Source organism: Oncorhynchus clarkii, chromosome 12, assembly GCF_045791955.1.
Source record: "Oncorhynchus clarkii lewisi isolate Uvic-CL-2024 chromosome 12, UVic_Ocla_1.0, whole genome shotgun sequence".
Lineage (NCBI taxonomy): Eukaryota > Metazoa > Chordata > Actinopteri > Salmoniformes > Salmonidae > Oncorhynchus > Oncorhynchus clarkii.
In genome coordinates, this window is record NC_092158.1 from 76,971,260 (window position 1) to 76,993,549 (window position 22,290).

At 44.1% G+C, this 22,290-nt stretch overlaps 1 protein-coding gene across 1 annotated transcript in view; it reads left to right on the forward strand.

Annotated features, from left to right (window-relative positions):
- LOC139422243 (glutamate receptor ionotropic, NMDA 2B-like) overlaps positions 1–11,611 on the forward strand; it is a 73,583-nt gene extending 61,972 nt beyond the window's left edge. Inside the window, exons 11-14 of the mRNA XM_071173418.1 lie at positions 119–279; positions 1,325–1,512; positions 3,077–3,315; positions 9,284–11,611. Of these exons, the coding sequence (XP_071029519.1) occupies positions 119–279; positions 1,325–1,512; positions 3,077–3,315; positions 9,284–11,611 (2,916 nt within the window). The remainder of the gene's footprint in view (positions 1–118; positions 280–1,324; positions 1,513–3,076; positions 3,316–9,283) is intronic.
- The last annotated feature ends 10,679 nt before the right edge of the window (positions 11,612–22,290 follow it).

Sequence of the window (22,290 nt, forward strand, 5' to 3'; positions counted from 1 at the left end):
TACACCTCTTATCTCATCTCTCTCTCTCTCTCTCTCTCTCTCTCTCTCTCTCTCTCTCTCTCTCTCTCTCTCGCTCTCTCTCTCTCTCTCTCTCGCTCTTCCTATCTCCTCCCCTCAGTTCCAGAGACCCAATGACTTCTCCCCTCCGTTCCGGTTTGGGACGGTCCCTAACGGCAGCACGGAAAGGAACATCAAGAACAACTACAAGGAGATGCATGGCTATATGATCAAGTTCCACCAGAAGAATGTGGACGAGGCCCTCTATGGTCTGAAGACTGGGTGAGCAGAGGGAATGGGGTCTTCGACTGGGTAAGAAGGGAGAACAGGGCCTTAGACTGGGTGAGGAGTGGGAATGGGGCCTCAGACTGGGAGAATGGGGCCTTAGACTGGGGGAATGGGGGAATGGGGCCTTGGACTGGGGGAACTGTGGGAATGGGGCCTTAGAATGGGGCCTTAGACTAGGGGAATGGGGCCTTAAAATAAGGCCTTAGGCTGGGAGAATAAGAGGAATGGGGCCTTAGACTGGGGGAATAGGGGGAATGGGGCCTAAAATAGGGCCTTAGACTGGGGCAATAGGGAACATGTATTCTATTTTCTTTTATCTATTATTATTGATTTTAATGTTACCTCTTTTTCTCCCCAATTTCGTGGTATCCAATTGTTAGTAGTTACTGTCTTGTCTCATCGCTACAACTCCCGTACGAGCTCGGGTGAGACGAAGGTCGCGAGCCATGCGTCCTCCGATACACAACCCAACCAAGCCGCACTGCTTCTTAACACAGCGTGCATCCAACCCGGAAGCCAGCCGCACCAATGTGTAGGAGGAAACACCATACACCTAGCGACCTGGTCAGCGTGCACTGAGCCCGGCCCGCCACAGGAGTCGCTAGTGCGCGATGAGACAAGGATATCCTACCCTCTCTAACCCAGACGACGCTAGGCCAATTGTGCATCGCCCCATGGACCTCCCGGTTGCGGCCGGCTGCGACAGAGCCTGGGATCGAACCCAGAGTCTCCGGTGGCACAGCTAGCACTGCGATGCAGTGCCTTAGACCACTGCGCCACCCGGGAGGCCTTTTATCTATTTTTTTTATATCTTAGTTGAATTATTCTCCTTGTTCCTCATTTAAAGCTCTGGTTTTATTCATTTCAAAGCACAACAGTGTCTACCATTATACAGTATGTGACAACTGTAGCCCTTGGCAAAGCAGGCAGAAGTCTATTATCCTTATCACAACATTAGGGCTACTTAGCAGGTTAATTGGGATGAGTAGTTACAGTGTAAAGCTGGGCCAGAAGTGATTACTGTAAATTCTCTCGTTAGTAAACTGGACGCCTTCATCTACGACGCAGCAGTGCTCAACTACATGGCCGGGAGGGACGAGGGCTGTAAGCTGGTGACCATCGGCAGTGGGAAGGTGTTTGCCTCCACGGGCTACGGCATCGCCATCCAGAAGGAGTCTGGCTGGAAGAGACACGTCGACCTGGCCATCCTTCAGCTCTTTGGAGACGGTGAGATCGGCGCTCAGTTAGAATTACATACAGTTTGACTTCATGTACTTCAGCTAGGGAGTCGTGACATTTTACTGAGGGTTTTAACGGGGTTCTTTGATGGAAAACAGCCAAGTTTTGCTGTTGTCATATTTCCCCATGGAATTGTATACTTTTGGAATACTTGCCATCTGGCTAAAATATAGAACACACAATCCTACAGGTATGTTATATGGTGTTTAGGTTGTGTCCCACCTTGGTTGAGCACCAGTCAGAGCTGCATTCGAAGCCATATAGAAGTTGTTTTTCTCTCTGCAGCTTGTCTGTGCTGGAGCCACTTTATCTGGGTGTGTTCCAGCCTGTCTTGAGGATCCTGGACCAAGGCCCCTCCAGGCCCCACTATAGTGTCCTAGTTAGAGGTGCCAGTAAAGCTGCTGGTGTATTCTACACTCTGTGGACAAGGGGTGTGTGTGAATGTGGGTCAGCCCTACGAAGACTGTGTGTGTGTAGGTCTCTGTTTCTCTGTGGACAGGGGGTGTGTGTGAATGTGGGTCAGCCCTACGAAGACTGTGTGTGTAAGTCTCTGTGTCTGTCTACTGAATGTACAGGTCTGTCTACTGAATGTACAGGTCTGTCTACTGAATGTACAGGTCTATCTACTGAATGTACAGGTTATAAGCTTTGGACAAGGAGTGTGTTTTCTGTATTTAGGGATCGGTGACAATATGTTATTGAGTGTGTGTATAATATACAGTTTCTTGTAGATTTTCTCATGTGTGAAGGTGTGAATATGGGTCATCATCGGGTGCCGTTCTCTGTGTACAACCAGCCAAAACTTAGCAAGGGGCCCTCAATGTCACATTGACACGCCCCAACATGCACTCCTTTCAGTGTGACCTAGATTGAGAAAGTGATCCTCATGCGCTGAGAGACCAGGGGCCTTTGACGGGTGCAGACGGGGGCCTGCCAGGTTTGATGATGAGGCTCGCAGACACTTAGAGCATAGGAGGATGCCTAGGGCCCCAGGGAGCTCTGGTCTCACAGACGCCACTGAGCCCCATCTCTCACACCAGTCGCCTTTGTCGTCCAGGAGCCATGCAGGCAGTGGACCCTGAGTTCGATGATCTGTGTCTGTGTGTGTGTGTGTGTGCGTGTGCGTGCGCGTGTGTGTGCGTGTGCGTGTGCGTGTGCGTGCGTGTGTGTGTGTTCTAGATGTATTCTAAAACTGTATTCCTTAAATTGCCACCAAAGGCTTGCATGCATTAGCCTTTATGTGTTTGTCCTCTATAGTTTTAGGTATCATTGTCAGCCCTATATTTTCAATTGTCTTTCCCTACTCCTCATCCCTATACCTTTTCTCTGCTCACTTTGCATCAATATCCCGTTCCAATATTTATCCTCTTGCTACATCATGTCCTCCCTTCACCACACCCTTCTCCTACTCCCTCCTTTCTCTCCCTCCACTCCTCCCTCCTTCTCCATACCCGGTCCCCACTCCTCCCTCCATCCGCCTGTCCCCACTCCCCCTCCTCTTCCCGTCCCCACTCTTCCTTGACTCCTCCCTCCATCCTGTCCCTCTCTCCAGGTGACATGGAGGAGCTGGAGGCCATGTGGCTGACGGGGATCTGCCACCATGAGAAGAACGAGGTGATGAGCAGCCAGCTGGACGTGGACAACATGGCCGGCGTCTTCTACATGCTGGGGGCGGCCATGGCTCTGTCGCTCATCACCTTCATCGCCGAGCACGCCTTCTACTGGCAACTGCGCTTCTGCTTCATGGGCTACTGCACGGGCAAGCCAGGCTTCGTCTTCTCCATCAGCAGGGTGAGCCAGTCCACCTCAGACACCCATAGTAACTGTCTGCACACACTCATACATGGCTGTTCTTCACTTAGGTTTTCTTCCTGTGGTCCTGTGATCTGCATCTGCGCCCTTTGGCATCTTTTTAGAGTTATGACCTTCATCATCAACCTCACATCATCAACTTTACTGTCTCTAATACCCAGTAAATGAGAGTGCTTTATTCTTGGAAAAGGTAGTCCATAAGGAAACCTGGTCAAGTAGAAGGCTTATCGGCCCTGATAGTAGAAATCAGTATGTAGTTTATGTCCCCAGTGGCCAACCAATGCCAAACTCTGAGTTTAGTTTGAACACAGACAGCTTTCTTCTTTTGTTTTGATGCTAATGCCCGTTTCACATCCAGGGTAAATATTTACAAAATATTGAGCCAAAATCAATTGTTCACGCAGCCAGAGAAATGAGGGTAGATTACTGGTTCTCCTGGGAGCAAAGTCACCCCGAGGTATTTGATTTGCAGTCCAACTGTTTTGACATGGCTCCAGTGTAACTCACCAAGGTGAAACGCTCGGGGTTAACCACGTGGCTCATTTACGACAGTGCCACACAATCCATTGCTCTTTTCATTTGAATACCAGGGCAGAGGAAAAACTGTGGATTGTTTTGTGTCTAGTGTTATAGTTTCAATTTTAGTATGTGTTTGTCAGTGTGTTGTTTGGGTGTGTATCCATGACATTTGGCTTCTCATTCCAAAGACAGATTGGTCAGTAAGCGTTGATGATTATACCATTAGCATTAGTATGAGGATGAGAATGAGGAAAATTACTGTTTGCATTTGTGTGAGGTTCCATTATGACATGTATTCATGATATTATTTCCTTGTTGTGATGGTAAATCTCTGGATGTGACCCTTGAATACAGTTCAATCAAAATCTGTTCCAGTAGGCTTCTTTGGCTGTGCCCATAGGGTAGAACCCGTTTTAGTTCCAGCCAGAACCCTTTTTTGCTCCAGGTTCTATGGAACTCAAAAAGGTTCTACCTGAAACTGAAAAGTGTTCTTCGAAAGGGTTCTCCTATGGGAACAGCCAAAGGACACTTTTAGGTTCTATATAGCACCTCCAAAATATTCAGAGGAAACAACCTACAATATGTTTATTTATTAGAATTCATCGCCACACAATAGATTTTCAAGGGATAATTAAACAACAATGAGGGAAAGGATGGTTTATTCTCTTTTCACAATCCTGGGGTAAGGCTTCACATTGGTTCATTCTCATTTAGTTTGATATTTTTCGTTGACGCCCCTTTCCCTATGCCACTGGATTGAATCTGTTTCTTAATTTCACAGCATACTCTAATAAACTGTACTATTATTACTGCAATTAACATTTAAGCTCAGCACTGTACGAATGAGAAATCTGTCACAGCTGATCGGAGTCTAGTGTCCAAGCCCTTGGTTACAGTTTCCTCTGCGCTGGTGAAAAACAGTAAGCAGGGCTTCGTTAGCCGAGGTATTCCTCTTACACCTGCAACACTGTAACTAATTCACTAACTAATTCCTCACACTGATTTAAGAAACCATCTAATGACTTTACCTAAGAGTTTAGATAAGTACTATAAATGTAGTAAGCCTAGTCGCTGCATTTTCCAATGGTCACATTGTAGTATTATTTGCATAAAGCCACGTATAGGCTACTCAAGGACGGGGCAGCTAGTGAATCGTTGAATTTGAAACCACATGTACACTCTGTACGTTATTGTTTGTAGGTGCCTCCATGACTTTCCATCTCTAACGCTCAGGCCAGAGCTATTACCATTCACACGTCCCTGCCCAAATACTCCCAGAGACAGTCTGGGAATGTTTACTTTATGTGGGCATGTGGAGTATCTCAGTTGAGTATGAAGCACCATTGATGATGCTAAGGCATTCTGTTGTTTTGTTGATTCAGCTCTGCTAACAGCTCAAACGGAGCACACATGATGTCATCTAACATTGCCAAGGGTTGAGGGTTGAGTAAACACAAGGACAGCATGTCACAGAGAATATGGGAGAGTCAGTAGTGGTGCGTGGGTAAAATCACTGGGGAAGCCAAGCCAGAAAAAAAGGTATATTACAACATATGTGTTGTGATAATTGCGTTGTTTGCTCTATAACCTGTTAGTTCATATGCCTTGCCACTGTGATATATAGGCCTAAGGCAGAGACAATAAGAAGATACAGTGGCAGAAAAATTAAACCACACCTTTGTATCATCACAAAACGGAGAGCAAGATCTGTCCGGTGAAGTCCACAAAGCATATTGAATGTAACAAACAGTTACATGACCTGCAGCATGGACTACTAAACAACTGTTGATTTAGAACCACGTAGAGTTACCGCAAGTCACAAACAAAACAGGAGCTGCCTCCACTATTCCAGCACCATTTCAACTTCAACATTTCAACATCATCAAATCACCTCTGCTTGGTCTAATACAGTGACAACTAAAATATACCCAAAACTATTTAGTCCAATCAACATACGCCAAACATGATGTGGCTGTCCACAATTCAGATTTGTGTGTGTAGAGAAACGCCATCCTCCTCTCTTTCATGTTGACGAAACCGTCTATGACATACAGTACACACTTTTAGTTGTTGTTGTCCTACACTACCTGGATAAAATGCTTGCTCGCTAGCCCAACTTCCTTTCATGGGCAACGTTAGCTAGTTAACATTAGCCTACTACATCTAGCTACATATTGAACTTCCATCCTCTCAGTCCAGGGGCACAATGTATGAATTTATGGTTGGATCAGAATCACTGTATATTCATTGGCCAGTACGGAGATTAAGTAAAACCACCAAGTCCAAATCCGTATCTCCATCCATGGCTAGTTTAGGAAAGGACCATTTTAGCTTGCTAGACACCGGAGGACAACAACACAATGAGATGCAACAATTCAAGTTATTTCTGTCATTGACGTATTTCTCTTGATGCGATGTGATTGGAGTGAAGCCAAATCCAAATGGGCTTCCCTTGACACTTTGTTTTGGTGCCCCAGGACTATTTACAGTTGAGCTCACTCAGTTTACACTGAATGGCTTTTATTTTATATGTTTTTTTTTAATCAAGGGATGAAAAATACTTGCTGGCTTCCCTTGCATTCAATGCAAAGGGCAGCAACAATGTCATACTATTTATGACCAGACAGCATCAGATAGATGACCTACACAGACAGAGACAGAGGGGCACTGTTTCGCTCTCTCGGATGCCTTCTCTCCAGTGAGATACATTCAGCCTCTTGCGAATTGAAGGGAAATTATGAAAACAGAGAGACAAAAAATACATTATTTTATATTTTTTCTTGGTCATTTGTTAGTGGTATGGCAGTGGTATAGTGGTATGGCAGGCTCATGGCCACATCAAAACGGAGCAATGGAGGGCACATTGAGGAAGCAAAGCGGCAGAAGGAGGAGTAAGAGAAATATAGTACCACAGAGACAACCAATGACTAACAGTTAAAAAGGGGAGATGTCAAACCTGATGAAAGAGTTGACAAGGAACAAAGTTGGCATCATGGTTGTCATGGCATCAAGGCTGAGAGAGAGGACAGATGCCATGAAAATGACCCTGTTAAGGAATTATTGCCATTTACCAGTACACCTTTGACCTTTAATGGCAGCCAAAGGGTCCTATTACCTCTGCTGTCCTTTCCCAGACAAAATAACAAAAAAATCATTGGTTGAGATTGATTTGATCCCACTCATCCATCTGTCACACCTCGTTCACCCCACTCTCCATTCATTTGTATTTCAATATCGTATTATACATCACAGGATGCAAATAGCACGGTTTGTCTTTCTGTCATCATTATGTCAGTGTTTCATGGCCTCATCCTCTCTCTGGAGGTTTATGTTATTGCATGGCGGTCTACAGTCGATGCCGGGGGTATTTATTAACTGCCACGGGGTATTGTTCAGCTGAATTCTAATTACATTGATTGAAGGTATTGACCCCTGAGACCCACAGGGCTTTACTGCATCTCTGTCATTATCAATCATCTCCCCATCCTCTCCTCTCTCCTACTTTCTCTCGCTCTCCTGTCTCGTATACCCACATACAGTAGAAATACGTTAGATATATTACATTCAGTCCATGTGTGAATCTGTATTTTACCACTTAATGGAGAAACGATAAACAAGGAGTCAAATCCAGAAGTACTAGAAGTGGACACTTCTTTACTGAACTCTGTTTACACTACTGGTCCAAAGTTGTAGAACACCTACTCATTGAAGGGTTTTTCTTTATTTTTAAAACTATTTTCTACATTGTAGAATAATAGTGAAGATATCAAAACTATGAAATAACACACGGAATCATGTAGTAACCAAAACAGTGTTAAACAAATCAAAATATATTTTATATTTGAGATTCTTCAGATAGCCACTCTTTGCCTTGATGACAGCTTTGCACACGCTTGGCATTCTCTCAACCAGCTTCATGAGGTAGTCACATGGAAGTCATTTCAATTATCAGGTGTGCCTTCTTTAATTTGTGGAATTTCTTTCCTTCTTAATGTGTTTGAGCCAATCAGTTGTGTTGTGACAAGGTAGGGGTGGTATACAGAAGATAGCCCTATTTGGTAAAAGACCAAGTCCATATTATGGCAAGAACAGGTCAAATAAACAAAGAGAAATGACAGTCCATCATTACTTTCAGACATGAAGGTCAGTCAATGTAGAACATTTCAAGAACTTTTAAAGTTTATTCAAGTGCAGTCGCAAAAACCATTAACCATTTTGAGGAAACTGGCTCTCATGAGGACCGCCACAGGATTGGAAGACCTAGAGTTACCTCTGGTGCAGAGGATAAGTTCATTAGAGTTACCAGCCCAAATAAATGCTTCAGAGTTGAAGTAACAGACACATCTCAACATCAACTGTTCAGATTAGACTGTGTGAATCATCCCTTCATGGTTGAATTGCTGCAAAGAAACCACTACTAAAGGACACCAATAAGAAGAAGAGACTTGCTTGGGCCAATTAGACATTAGGACATTAGACTGGTGGAAATTTGTCCTTTGGTCTGGATTACAAATTAGCGATTTTTGGTTCCAACCGCCGTGTCTTTGTGAGACGCATTGTGGGTGAACGGATGATCTCCGCATGTGTATTTCCCACAGTAAAGCATGGAGGAGGAGGTGTTATGGTGTGGGGGTGCTTTTCTGGTGACACTGTCTGTGATTTATTTTGAATTCAAGGCACACTTAACCAGCATGGCTACCACAGCATTCTGCAGCGATATGCCATCCCCTCTGGTTTGGGCTTAGTGGGACTATCATTGGTTTTTCAACGGGACAATGGCCCAACACACCTCCAGGCTGTGTAAGGGCTATTTGACCAAGAAGAAGAGTGATGGAGTGCTGCATCAGATGACCTGGCCTCCTCAATCACCCGACCTCAAACAAATTGAGATGGTTTGGGATGAGTTGGAAGGAAAAGCAACCAACAAGTGCTCAGCATATGTGGGAACTCCTTCAAGACTGTTAGAAAAGAATTCCAGGTGAAGCTTGTTGAGAGAATGCCAATAGTTTGCTAAGCTGGCATCAAGGCAAAGGGTGGCTATTTGAAGAACCTCAAAATATAAAATATTTAGATTTTTAACACTTTCTTGGTTACTACATGATTCCATATGTGTTTTTTCATAGTTTTGATGTCTTCACTATTATTCTACAATGTAGAAAATAGTAATAAATTAAGAAAAACGCTTGAATAAGTAGGTGTTCTAAAACTTTTGACCAGTAGTGTAGATATTCTGTGTAGTGCATGTTCCACGGTCTAATGTTCAACAGTTGCGTAGGCTATGTACATGTCTATGTTATTTAACAGTCTCTGTTTCCCTCTCATTCTCCTCAGTCTACTCTTAGAAGCCCTATTTTTAGTTCTCCTTTATTCTGCCTCTGACTCTCCCTTACCCTCTCTAATGCTGCTTAATGACCCTCTTCACTCACAGGGCATCTACAGCTGCATCCACGGGGTTCAGATCGAAGAGAAGAGCAGCTCAGCTCTCGACTCTCCATCGGTCACCATGAACAACACCCAATCCAACATCCTGCGTCTGCTCCGAACCGCTAAGAACATGGCCTCCCTGTCCGGGGTTAACGGCTCACCTCACAGTGCCCTGGACTTCATCCGTCGTGAGTCATCCGTCTACGACATCTCCGAGCACCGCCGCAGCCTGGCAGGTCACTCGGACTGCAAGCCCCCGTACATGCCGGAGGATAACATGTTCAGCGACTACATCAACGAGGTGGAGAGGACGTTCGGGAACCTCCACCTGAAGGACAGCAACCTGTACCAGGACCACTACCTGCACCACCATGGAGGCTCTGCCCTGGGGCTCAGTGGCCCGCCACTTAACAGACCCCACAGCCTGGGCAGCAACAGCTCTCTGGAAGGGGGCATGTTTGACTGTGACAGTTTAGGGGGAGGAGTGGCACCCATCTTCACCACCCAGCCACGCTCTGCCCTGACCCACAGGAACATGAGTAAGTTTGACCTGATTGCCGGTCAGAACCCACCCTCTGGGCCGGGCTTCAAATCGGGACTTTCAGACCTGTACGGAAAATTCTCCTTCAAGGGAGGTGCCTCCAGCTCAGGTTACATCCCCGGGCACGACAGGTACTGTGGGGGAGGGGGCAGAGAGGATGACGGAAACATTCGTTCAGACGTTTCAGACATCTCCACTCACACGGTCACCTACGGGAACCTGGAGGGCAACGCTAAAAAGCGTAAGCAGTATCGCGACAGCCTGAAAAAGAGGCCCGCCTCGGCCAAGTCGAGACGAGAGCTGGATGAGATTGAGCTGGGCTACCGGAGAAAGCCCTACCACACAGGCTACCACCACTACCACGGCCACCGCTCCTCCTCCCCGCCCCTACTGCCCTCCGAACGCAAGAGAGGAGGAGGGGGCAATGCAGGGAGCACATCCTACCTGTTCCGTGACAAAGAGAGTGTGAGGGATTTCTATTTGGACCAGTTCCGCCCCAAAGATGGTGTCCCCCAATGGGAACATGTTGATCTGACAGACGGTCCTGGAGGTGGGGGTGGAGGGGGCGGGGGGAACTGCACCAGTTTGGTGTCAGTGGACGACTTCCTGAAACAAAATAAACCCAAGAAATCAGAGTCTAAGAGTGGGGGAGGCACATCAGGGGCGGGGTTGGCAGGAGGAGACTGGGAGTGTCGTAACTGCCGTGCCAGCGGAGGAGGGGGCAAGCAGATGTCGATGCATGGCAGCGGGGCGGGGGAGAGGGGAGGCGGATATGGTGGAGGGGTTAGTTGTGGATCCTCGGGGGGTGGAGGGAACAGCCGTCCCAGCTCTGCCACCTGCATGCGCTGCGAGGGCTGCAAAAAGACAGGCAACCTGTACGACATCAGTGAGGACAACAACCACCTCTTGGAACAGATGGGGGGTGGGAAAGGCGGAGGCATGGGGGCTGTGGGGTTAAGTGGAGGCGCCCAGCCTCAATCTCAAGCCCAGCGTAGGAAGTCTGCCGGCTTTGGAAAGCCACTCCGACGGCAACACTCTTGCGACACCTTCGTAGACCTTCAGAAAGAGGAGACGGTCGGAGTCAGGGGGGTCATGGGGGATCTAGGAGGGGGCGGTGGGGGCATGGGGGGTGTAGGAATGGGCGGGATGTTGCCTCCCCCCAGAAGTGTTAGCTTAAAAGAGAAGGAGCGCTATATGGAGGGTGTTAGCCCCTTCGCCCACATATTTGAGAGGCATGGAGGCTCAGAGAGGGAGAAGGAGCGAGACAGAGACCCCCTCTTCTATGGTGGTGAGATGGCCAAGGAAGCAGGGTCGCCATTCGGCTTTTTCCGAGGTGGTGAAGGCCTTCACCGCCGCTCAGTGGGGGAGAGGGACATGAGGGACAGAGAAAGAGCCATGATGGAGGGCGGTGGAGGAGGAACCTACTCCTTATCCAAATCTCTCTACCCGGATAGGGTCAACCAAAACCCCTTTATTCCAACCTTTGGTGACGACCAGTGTCTCTTGCATGGCGCCAAACAATACTACATGAAAAAGCAACAGCAGCAGCAGCAGATGCCCCCCAAAAACAGCCGAAGTGACTTCCGGGGCTCGGTGGGTGTGACGTCTTTCTTGCCAGCGACTGCCACTGCTGGGGTCATGTCCACCGTGGCCCCCAGGTTCCCTATGGAGCTGTGTCTGGGAGGGAACCTCCACGGCTCCACGCTGGGTTTGGGGCCAATACAGCGCCCGTTCAATGGCAGCAACGGGCACGTGTACGAGAAACTCTCCAGCATAGAGTCAGACGTGTGAGAGAGGAGACTGGGTGGGGAGGCATGGAGGGAGGGAGGCATGGCATTAGTGCTGGGAAGTCAGGGATGACGAGGCACCACTGTCCGCAATACTTTTAACAAGGAAGGAGAACAGTCAGGGAAGAGAAGATGAACGACAGAATGGTGAAAAGGTTCGACAGAAAAGATCAGGGTGAGTTAGAAGGAAAGATGGGGACATTCAAGCCCTGTTATTTTGTTACAAAACAATGAATTCAAGAGGTGACACGTGGGTAGGGTTATGTTAACTCTATTATTTATTTGGCCGTTGCCATCAACACACTCAAAAAGAACACAAAATTGACACCTCTGAATGTGATATTGCAGGTTTGAGCCAAATGGCTTACAGAGTCACACCTACAGAGTGATTATGAGAAGGGAATGTGAGTGAGTAGGGAAGTGTCCATCTGGTCAAGTGTTATTAGAGAAAGGAGATGTTGTCATGACTCATGTTGATGATAGCTCTAAGACTGAAAATGAGTGGAAGACGATGGCCGTGTTTACCCCCTGCACTAACTCTCCCTCTTTTTGCCTCTACAATCTTAGAGAAAATGATTCCAAAAGGGTTATTTGGCTGTCCCCATAGGAGAACCCTTTTTGTTTCCAGGTAGAATCATTTATGGTTCCAGGTAGAACCCTTTTGGGTTCCATATAGAACCCTCTGTAGAACAGGTTCTACATGGAACCCAAAAGGGTTCTACCTGGAACCTAAAGGGTTGTACCTGTAACCAAAAACGATACTTCAAAGGGTTCTGCTATGGGGACAGCCGAAGAATCCTTTAAGGTTCTAAATAGCACCTTTTTTCTAAGTGAGTTGTTCTGCTCCCTTACACCCCCCTGCTCCCTTCTGCTCCCTTACACCCCCCTTCTCCCTTGTGCTCCCTCCCTTTGACTCTTTATTGTTATGATAATTCAATCATAAATGAAAATAAGATATTCTTACTGAAATAACAGGGTAAAACAACAATAATGTTATTAACATTGTGATTAACAAAAGTGATATTATGAAGTGCTTATGACATTAAGTTTGTTTTATGTTCCTTTGATATTTCAATACTGTTTAATATTTGTTGTTATTTCTTTGTCTGCCCGATGGTGGCAGGAAGCTTGTTATCTAATTCAACTAACAAGCCTGAAGGACTGAGTGAAAAGTCATTAGGTCTCTTGTTTTTGTTTTAATGATATACAGTCCATGCTCATTCATTAATTTGCTGTTTTTAAAATTGTTACGGAAAGATCTGGAAGGCATCATTTGCACAGTACTGAACGGTTCTTCTTTGTTTGAGGTTTCAAGAGATTTCACACCCTGTTTCTGAACTTTGGTTGGTCAACAACTGTGAAAGACGTCTCTTGTCATAAAGCAGATGGCTGAAGATACTGACTGAAGGACGAGCCTTAAAGGACTCCAGAGATGTGCACCCCAGAGAGCTCAGCAGGGTGTGATGTAACAGCACGATACGTAATGAACAAGGTGTTAAGATGTGTGCAATATCCCCTTGTCTTGAAGGGAAAACGTGCTACTCTGAAACCAAGTCATTATTTACAGATGTGAGACTGAGCGACTGTGGTGTGTTTCAAGACAACAACATGTTTGAATAACTAACACTTAACTTGATGTGGACGTTATCACACAGACATTACAATACCATTGGAAGTGCTTCATAAACCTGTCACACACCCATACTAAAGAACACCACACATACTGTCAGACTGCTGTGCCTCATCTAACAAGCATTTGATCAACCCTTTTGGATTCAGGTTCTTAGAAAACAGCCAGCAGCCTCCTAGGCTCACTTTTTAACACACCACTTATCTCGTAAAACCCGTTGCGTTCACTCTCTGAAGTTAGGAAGGTCCATACAGGCTTATGAGACACGTTGAAGAAGCATTTGTGAATGCAGTTTTACTTCATGTCAGTCAGAGTGTTTAATGTGTATTATAGGCGTATGCTCTGTAATTCTAAATTGAACTCAAATCCTCTTAAAAGATGTTGTTGCCCACAGAAGATGGTAATGGTATTGATGAACAGCTGAATGTGAGTCGTGAGGATGTCTCCAAATGGGACAATCCTCCTCAGACTGAGGCAGTTAGACGGAGGATGTCTCCAAATGGGACATTCCTCCTCAGACTGAGGCAGTTAGACAGAGGATATCCTGAGAATGCTCACACTGTATGCTTTGACAGATGTTGACAGTACTTTTAACCTAAGACCTCTATATTGCACTGAACCCCCCCCCCCCCCCCCCCCCCCCCCCCCGGGTTCAGACTTTCAGAAATACATGCCTTATCACATGAAACTGACTGATGACACAAGATATTGTACAGCATACGAGCCTATCAGTTATTTAAAGGTTTGTCTTCAATTAGTATGAGGTGTCATGAGTTCAAGGGCTGCAGGAAATTGTGTTTCAGTGCTGAATGGAGATTGAAGGTGCTAAGGGAGTAGATTGCGCCGAGTCATTCCTACTTCCAATATGATCAAACTGCACCGGTAATATGGAGGTGGAAGATGGAGGGGAAATGATTGAGTGATAACAGCTGTTTTCCTAGACCTGCTGATAACCTATTCATTTATTCAGTACCCACTTCTCTCTCCATACTCTTAAGATGAAACCCATCAAGTTAGCCTTAAATCAAACTGAGTCAACACCCCCTGTGAATTACTTCACAAATGGATGGGTATCTTTGCACATGTTTTGGATGGTCGTCCAGTATCAGAAGGTTTGAAGAAGCAACGGAAAGGAAGAGGAAGAAATAAGAGAGAGGGAGAAAGAAAATACAGTTATTATCAATCAATGTCAGCATTAGTATGTTCTCTTTACCCCTGTAAATATATTTCAAAACTATTTTCCCTTTGTACAGTAGGCAGACAGTCAGGATGTAACTTTCAATATGTTTTACAACAATTTAAGAAATAAACAAAATGGTAATAAAAACATAAAAATACACAAAAAAATATGCAAAATAGTTAAGACAAATATGATTAATAATGATAAGTGATATGATTGAACCTTTTATTTGCTTTAAATCTCATGTTTACTTAATTATAAAAGTTCACCAGTAAATATAATTATTATTTTAAGAATATGCTTTTGCATATTTTCAGTAAAGTGTTGGAAATTGAGGATAATTTAGTGTAGACGTTTGGTGATAAGGGGGAAAGTTTAGTTTACGAGTCTTTGTTAAGTTTCCCTTGAATTGTGTTAGATTCTCTTTTAAGATAGGCTACTCTTCATGCTTTACGGGACACACACAATTATCTACACATTTATGTAATACAGTATCACATGTATACATACCAGTAGATGGCTTTTGCATATAGAGACTGTATATTGTGATCCTTCATTTAAGCAATCCTCATTCATTAAGTAATTGAGTGCAAGATCATTTGTGTTATGTTGCCCTTTATTCTGATGCCGACTGCACTGGTGTTGATAGAGCCTACACTACGCAGGCCTGACTCTTCCTCCTCATTCTGTGTATCTTTAATAAGGATAATGCTGATATCTTCAGTGATACGTGTCAGTAGCACTGGGCTGAAAACATTGGACTTTTCCCAGTGTTGCTCTCATAATAACAGAGGATGGTGGTGCAGATGGGGTCAAAAGGAAGTGGTTAGCTTCATCACAGTGAAGAATCCATCTGAAATGGAAATGCAGTTTTGCCACCCTTTATAGAATGATGAAATGTTTCTCATCCATGTCACCTAAACATAATGTGAAGATGGTTAGAAATGAAGGCAATGAGTTGACATCATTATGTTCATTTGGGTTCTTGTCAGAGAAAGAATTATATCCTTTGTGATGTATTTATCCTTGATCAAATCTCCACTGTGTGTCAAACTGTTTGGTATGCATGCGCGAGGAGATATACAGTGCCTTGCGAAAGTATTCGGCCCCCTTGAACTTTGCGACCTTTTTCCACATTTCAGGCTTCAAACATAACGATATAAAACTGTATTTTTTTGTGAAGAATCAACAACAAGTGGGACACAATCATGAAGTGGAACGACATTTATTGGATATTTCAAACTTTTTTAACAAATCAAAAACTGAAAAATTGGGCGTGCAAAATTATTCAGCCCCTTTACTTTCAGTGCAGCAAACTCTCTCCAGAAGTTCAGTGAGGATCTCTGAATGATCCAATGTTGACCTAAATGACTAATGATGATAAATACAATCCACCTGTGTGTAATCAAGTCTCCGTATAAATGCACCTGCACTGTGATAGTCTCAGAGGTCCGTTAAAAGCGCAGAGAGCATCATGAAGAACAAGGAACACACCAGGCATGTCCGAGATACTGTTGTGAAGAAGTTTAAAGCCGGATTTGGATACAAAAAGATTTCCCAAGCTTTAAACATCCCAAGGAGCACTGTGCAAGCGATAATATTGAAATGGAAGGAGTATCAGACCACTGCAAATCTACCAAGACCTGGCCGTCCCTCTAAACTTTCAGCTCATACAAGGAGAAGACTGATCAGAGATGCAGCCAAGAGGCCCATGATCACTCTGGTTGAACTGCAGAGATCTACAGCTGAGGTGGGAGACTCTGTCCATAGGACAACAATCAGTCGTATATTGCACAAATCTGGCCTTTATGGAAGAGTGGCAAGAAGAAAGCCATTTCTTAAAGATATCCATAAAAAGTGTTGTTTAAAGTTTGCCACAAGCCACCTGGGAGACACACCAAACATGTGGAAGAAGGTGCTCTGGTCAGATGAAACCAAAATTGAACTTTTTGGCAACAATGCAAAACGTTATGTTTGGCGTAAAAGCAACACAGCTCATCACCCTGAACACATCATCCCCACTGTCAAACATGGTGGTGGCAGCATCATGGTTTGGGCCTGCTTTTCTTCAGCAGGGACAGGGAAGATGGTTAAAATTGATGGGAAGATGGATGGAGCCAAATACAGGACCATTCTGGAAGAAAACCTGATGGAGTTTGCAAAAGACCTGAGACTGGGACGGAGATTTGTCTTCCAACAAGACAATGATCCAAAACATAAAGCAAAATCTACAATGGAATGGTTCAAAAATAAACATATCCAGGTGTTAGAATGGCCAAGTCAAAGTCCAGACCTGAATCCAATCGAGAATCTGTGGAAAGAACTGAAAACTGCTGTTCACAAATGCTCTCCATCCAACCTCACTGAGCTCGAGCTGTTTTGCAAGGAGGAATGGGAAAAAAATTCAGTCTCTCGATGTGCAAAACTGATAGAGACATACCCCAAGCGACTTACAGCTGTAATCGCAGCAAAAGGTGGCGCTACAAAGTATTAACTTAAGGGGGCTGAATAATTTTGCACGCCCAATTTTTCAGTTTTTGATTTGTTAAAAAAGTTTGAAATATCCAAGAAATGTCGTTCCACTTCACGATTGTGTCCCACTGATTGTTGATTCTTCACAAAAAATACAGTTTTATATCTTTATGTTTGAAGCCTGAAATGTGGCAAAAGGTTGCAAAGTTCAAGGGGGCCGAATACTTTCGCAAGGCACTGTATATGTTGTCTAAGCCATTTTTTTTATTTATCTGCTAGTTTTTGTCTGAGCATTATTGCTTTCAATAACTTTCAATTAGTTTATTTTCCAACTTTTGGGGAGAAATCATTTTAGCTTGACATTTCTCATTCAAATGCATTCCTGTCCAGAGGTTTTTTTTCCTGACAATTGAATTGAAACTCTGTCTGGGTCTGCATATTTTTTATGCAACTCGTCATGTTGATTTTACTCATCGCAATAAACTGCATGATCCCTTGGAGTGTTTGTGTTGGAATCTACTGGTGTGTTGATTAGTCTTGACTGAAAAACCCCTTTAAATGTACAGGCCTATATTGTGATATGGATGGGCAGGAACTGGCACACTGGTCTTAACTGTTTTTTTCACTGATTGGATAGGGTGGAATAAACTGATACTGTTTAATACAGGCTGTCGTACCCTTTACCACAGCTACTCTATGGACAGCAAGTGAGAAACAGCAAGCAGTGTTTATTTCCCCAAGGCCTTTTGGTCCCAGTCACACTCTGTGCACAAGCATGTCTGTACACAAACACATTTGTTTTAATGGGATATGAAGCCAAATGCAATGTCACATCAGCCAAAGCAAGGAAATGCTCTGCCATGGTAGTGGACTGTAGAACAGGCCGATGCTATTGGGTGGATACTCCAGCTGGAACACATTGATCTAATATGATAACAAACATCACTACATCTACAACACTGGTTTATTCCTGTATTTCAAAGTTGAATAAACAACACTGGTTTCATTGTTTTTATTATAATGAAAAGGACTTACAGTTTTTGAACTATTTAATTTGTATAACAATATAAACGTTGATAGTAATCGTATTACAATTATTACATTGAGAACACAGTGATTGGTTACAGGCCTATTCTCACTTGAGTGCTTTGGACAAATTAAAGAAAAAGTTCATCTTATGAATATTGATGGGTTTTTGGAAGGGTTAACATTGCAACTTTATGCATTTTATGTTGCGCTCTCATTTCTTGTAGATTGAATGAAAGTGGTGCACTGTGTGTGTTTTTGTGTTGGTTGATCAGTTGTGGTCGTGTGTTTATTTGAGCATATAACCTGTACAATGGTTTGATTTTCTTTTGTCTTCATGATTAAGATTCATAACATGACAAATGTTATAGTAAATGTGGGTAACATTGGTTAAGGGGTTGTTGCAAAATGTATTTTATACAAAATATTGATTGCTGAGAGTGTGTACAGACAGCCTGCGTTTTAGGGCAAGTTTGTGATCTTTCTTTACCGAAGCTGAATATCCGGATTGAATTAACCATGAGTAGGTGAAATGTAACATGAATAGTATCAACTGTATACATATTATTGTGGGCCATTATTTTCTCCTTTTGTGGCCCTTTCTTTGAAATGTTACACCATTTTTACACCATTATACAAACAGAAAAGTATATACAAATAAAGAATTGTACAGATTGTGTAAATATGAATATTTGAGAAAACATTTAAACTCATTCCTTCATTTTTTTTTGTATGGAAATGATTAAATTAACCACAATAACAAATGAATAAAGTAATTGGATATTTGCACAAAATCATCATGGTACCTCTAATAAGGATAATACTGATATCTTCAATGATAAGTGCTACAATATGACTTATTTTTCTTTGTACGTGATGAACAAAAATTACGTGTTGAGTATTAATTAAAACATGCCAAGTCTCACGGCTTTGGGGATGAGTTTCTCTGCCCTTGTGTGCTCTGTACCCCTCCCCCCTTCTTTTCTTCTTTCCCTCCTGTCATTTTGAAGATTTGTCATCTCCCCTGTACCCCCTCAATCTTTCATTTCCCATTTCCCTGATATATTGATATATTTATGTTCCAGTAAAGTTCTGCCTTGCTCCCTGCTTGTGTATGTCTCTCACGTTCAATCGCTTTTACTGGCAAGACATACTGAGTCTGTCTGCTCAGTCTACTGGACAGGGCTGCAGTCTCCCAGTCTCCCTTACACTCCATCTCTCACTCTGTCTCATCCCTCCTCCTCCTCCTCCCTCTCCTCTTCCTCTCCCTCTCTCTCTGTCTGGGAGCTCAGCTCGACAGAGGTGGAAGGAGCTAGGACCGTGGGTGAGAGGTGGCGGCCCAGGAAGCAGGGCCACATGGTACCTTGAGTTGCAGGGCGGCTGGGTTTCCGCTGCGACCCACACTGCTGGCGCTCCACAGCACCTTACAGACCACAGCACCACAGTCCAGGCCCAGGGCTCCGGTCGCTCCTGTGCTCAACCAGATCTAGTAGTCTGTGACCGGCTCTGGAACCCTGCGTTCCTCCATTTTAATACATTTAAATACCACATGGTGCCCTTACTTTCTATGAGAGACAAGAGGTCCTCCATGGTGTGAGCCCAGAGAATCTGTAGCTAGGTTACTGTGCTCTATTCATATAGAGATTGTCTCCCATGCATTAACCTCAAGACGTAATTTTGCCCGGGCCCAGTAGGACCAATGGAGTCAACCTAAACAGTCTGTCAGGGACATTATTCTATTATACTATGGTTAGGAAATAGTTGTAGGAATGAACATGGGAGACATGCACTCTTAGAAAAAAAGGTGCTATCTAGAACCTAAAAGGGTTATTCAACTGTCCCCATATGAGAACCCTTTGAAGAACCCTTTTTGGTTCCAGGTAGAACCTTTTTGAGTTCCATGTAGAACCCTTTTCATAGAGGGTTCTATATAGAACCCCAAAAGAGTTCTACCTGGAACCAAAAAAGGTTATCCTATGGGGATAGCCGAATAACTCTTTTGGAGCAAAAGCACATGCCTGTGAATGTACACCTTACTCATGATTCTCAGTATCCCTGTCCCTCTGTCTGTCAGTTTACACATCCCTCCATTCTTGTTCAGACCTACAACCACTATGACACTCATCTCCCCATGTATCAGCTTCCTCTAGCATGTCTCTCTCTCCCCCTCTTATAAATCTTTCAGTCAAGTTGGAAAGCAAGACTTATTAAATGATTGATAGCGGGGGCGAGGCATGAGAAAAGAAGGGGCAAGAGAAAAGCAGGACTTTTTTGAAGCCCTCAGACATCTGGGAGGAGGGGTGACGGGAGAACGGTAGAGGGGAAGAGAGTGAGGGGGAGAGATTAGAGAGGTTAATATAGGAGAGGGAACACAGAGGTGGACAGGCTGGGAGGCCAGGGCAGAGGCCAATGATCCAGTCAGAGCAAATCCCCATTCAGGGCTTGTTTGAAGGCCAAGCTTTCAGGGACTCTAATTTAACCCCATCTAACTGGCAAAGCTCTCTCTTGGCCTCTCTCTTGCCCTCTTTCACCCTCCCTTGCTCTCGCTCTCTCTTTTCTCTCTCTCTTTCTCTTGCTCCTTATTGCTCTTTCCCTCTCTCTCTCTCTCCAAGGCCCACATGTATTGTGTGTCACCTTGAGTTATTAGGATGGGGGGCAGGGATGTAATAAAATGGAGGGAGACCTGTGAGTTATGGATGAGAGTCCACTGGATTATAGAGAATGAGAAGAGCCCGAGAAAGGGTAAGAGAAAATATAAATGGGACGAGGGGTAAGGAGGACAGATGACAGCGGTGAAGATACTATCTCTCTAAGTCCATAATGCAGGCTGCTTTTTCAATGTCAACTCTTAGCTTATCCTGTAAACACATGTCGGTCTCAGACACTCTTTATTAATATAGAATATGCCTTTTTTTTCTTCCTCCCCCAATACATGTTGCCCTATTTTCTCTTTCTGTCACTGTCTGTCCTCGCTTCCACTACATCTCACCCCCACAATCCCAGAATGCACTACAATACAAGTACCTACTTTTTAACAATTAACTGTTACCTAGCAACAGTGTGAGTGAAAGAGGTATAGGGAGAAAGGTTTTAGGCAGTAAAGAGAAGTAATTCTTTATAGTACTGTTCAATTATTTTCTCATACAATAAAATATCAAACATACATGTATTATATGAATTAAGAGAACATGAATTTACTCAATTTAGTACATGAGCATTGGGCAAAACGGCAGATGTTTTGAGGTTGATTGCATCACACATACTGTATACTATATACACCCACACAAGCACTTAACACTGGATAGGAACTGGGAGAGAATTTGGCTGGATGATGCTCCAGGACAGGTGTTGCAGTGTCTATACATAGTGTGTACCTCCTAAGATAGTAGGAGTAGGCATTGAGGAGCTGTCCCCAGCGCTGTGAGGGCCAAAAGGCATCCAGACACAACTGAAGAGACAGCAGCACACAGCTGATACACAGCAGCCCAACATACATGAGCTCCATTGACACCAACAACCACAACATTCCTACAGGGAGAGAGAGGATCAAATCACACACATGGACACACACTAAATGCAGAAACACATACATAGAGAAAGGATTCAGACAAAGATAACAGTTGGGTGTGTAATACACTGGAGGTGGCAGGTAGCCTAGTGGTTAGCGTGCTGGGCCAGTAACCGAAAGGTCCTCGACCTGACAAGGTCAAAATCTGTCGTTATGAACCAGGCAATTAACCCACTCTTCCTAGGCTGTCATTGTAAATAAGAATTTGTTCTTTATAACTGACTTGCCTAGTTAAATAAACGTTCATTAAAAAATACTGTTGCAGATGTATGTTTTACTGGTAATACAGAGAGAAGAATAAAACAAATTCACACCTAAGAACTTATGACTGTTGCTATGACGGTTAATCCTTTACAAAATATTTGTTGATATTTGCAAAACAGTTGTTTGCTCAGAGCTGAGGGCGAGTCAAGGTGGGATATACAGTAGATAGCAGTAGATGCATGTAGACATAATAGGTTTGATGATAGATGAGGTATAGGCGTGGATGTCTTAACAGTTTATGGTTATAATAACAGAAGTAAATAGGGTTGAAGATTTAGTATCGCATGAGAAAGAGGGAGAGAGCGGGATGGTATGTGGAGAGCGAGTAACAGATGGAGTGAAAGGACATTTACAAGTGATAGAACACTGGGAGTGTGAAGGACAGAAGGTGAAAGGAAGCACTAGGGAGAAAGGGTTAAGGAGGAGAGGGGAATGAAATGGTTACCGCGGCAACAAGAGCCAGCATTTCCATTGCTGAGTGTAAAGGTTTTGATGGTGGAGATGACAGTGTGCCATCGTATGCCATAAGGGGTTAAACTGTAC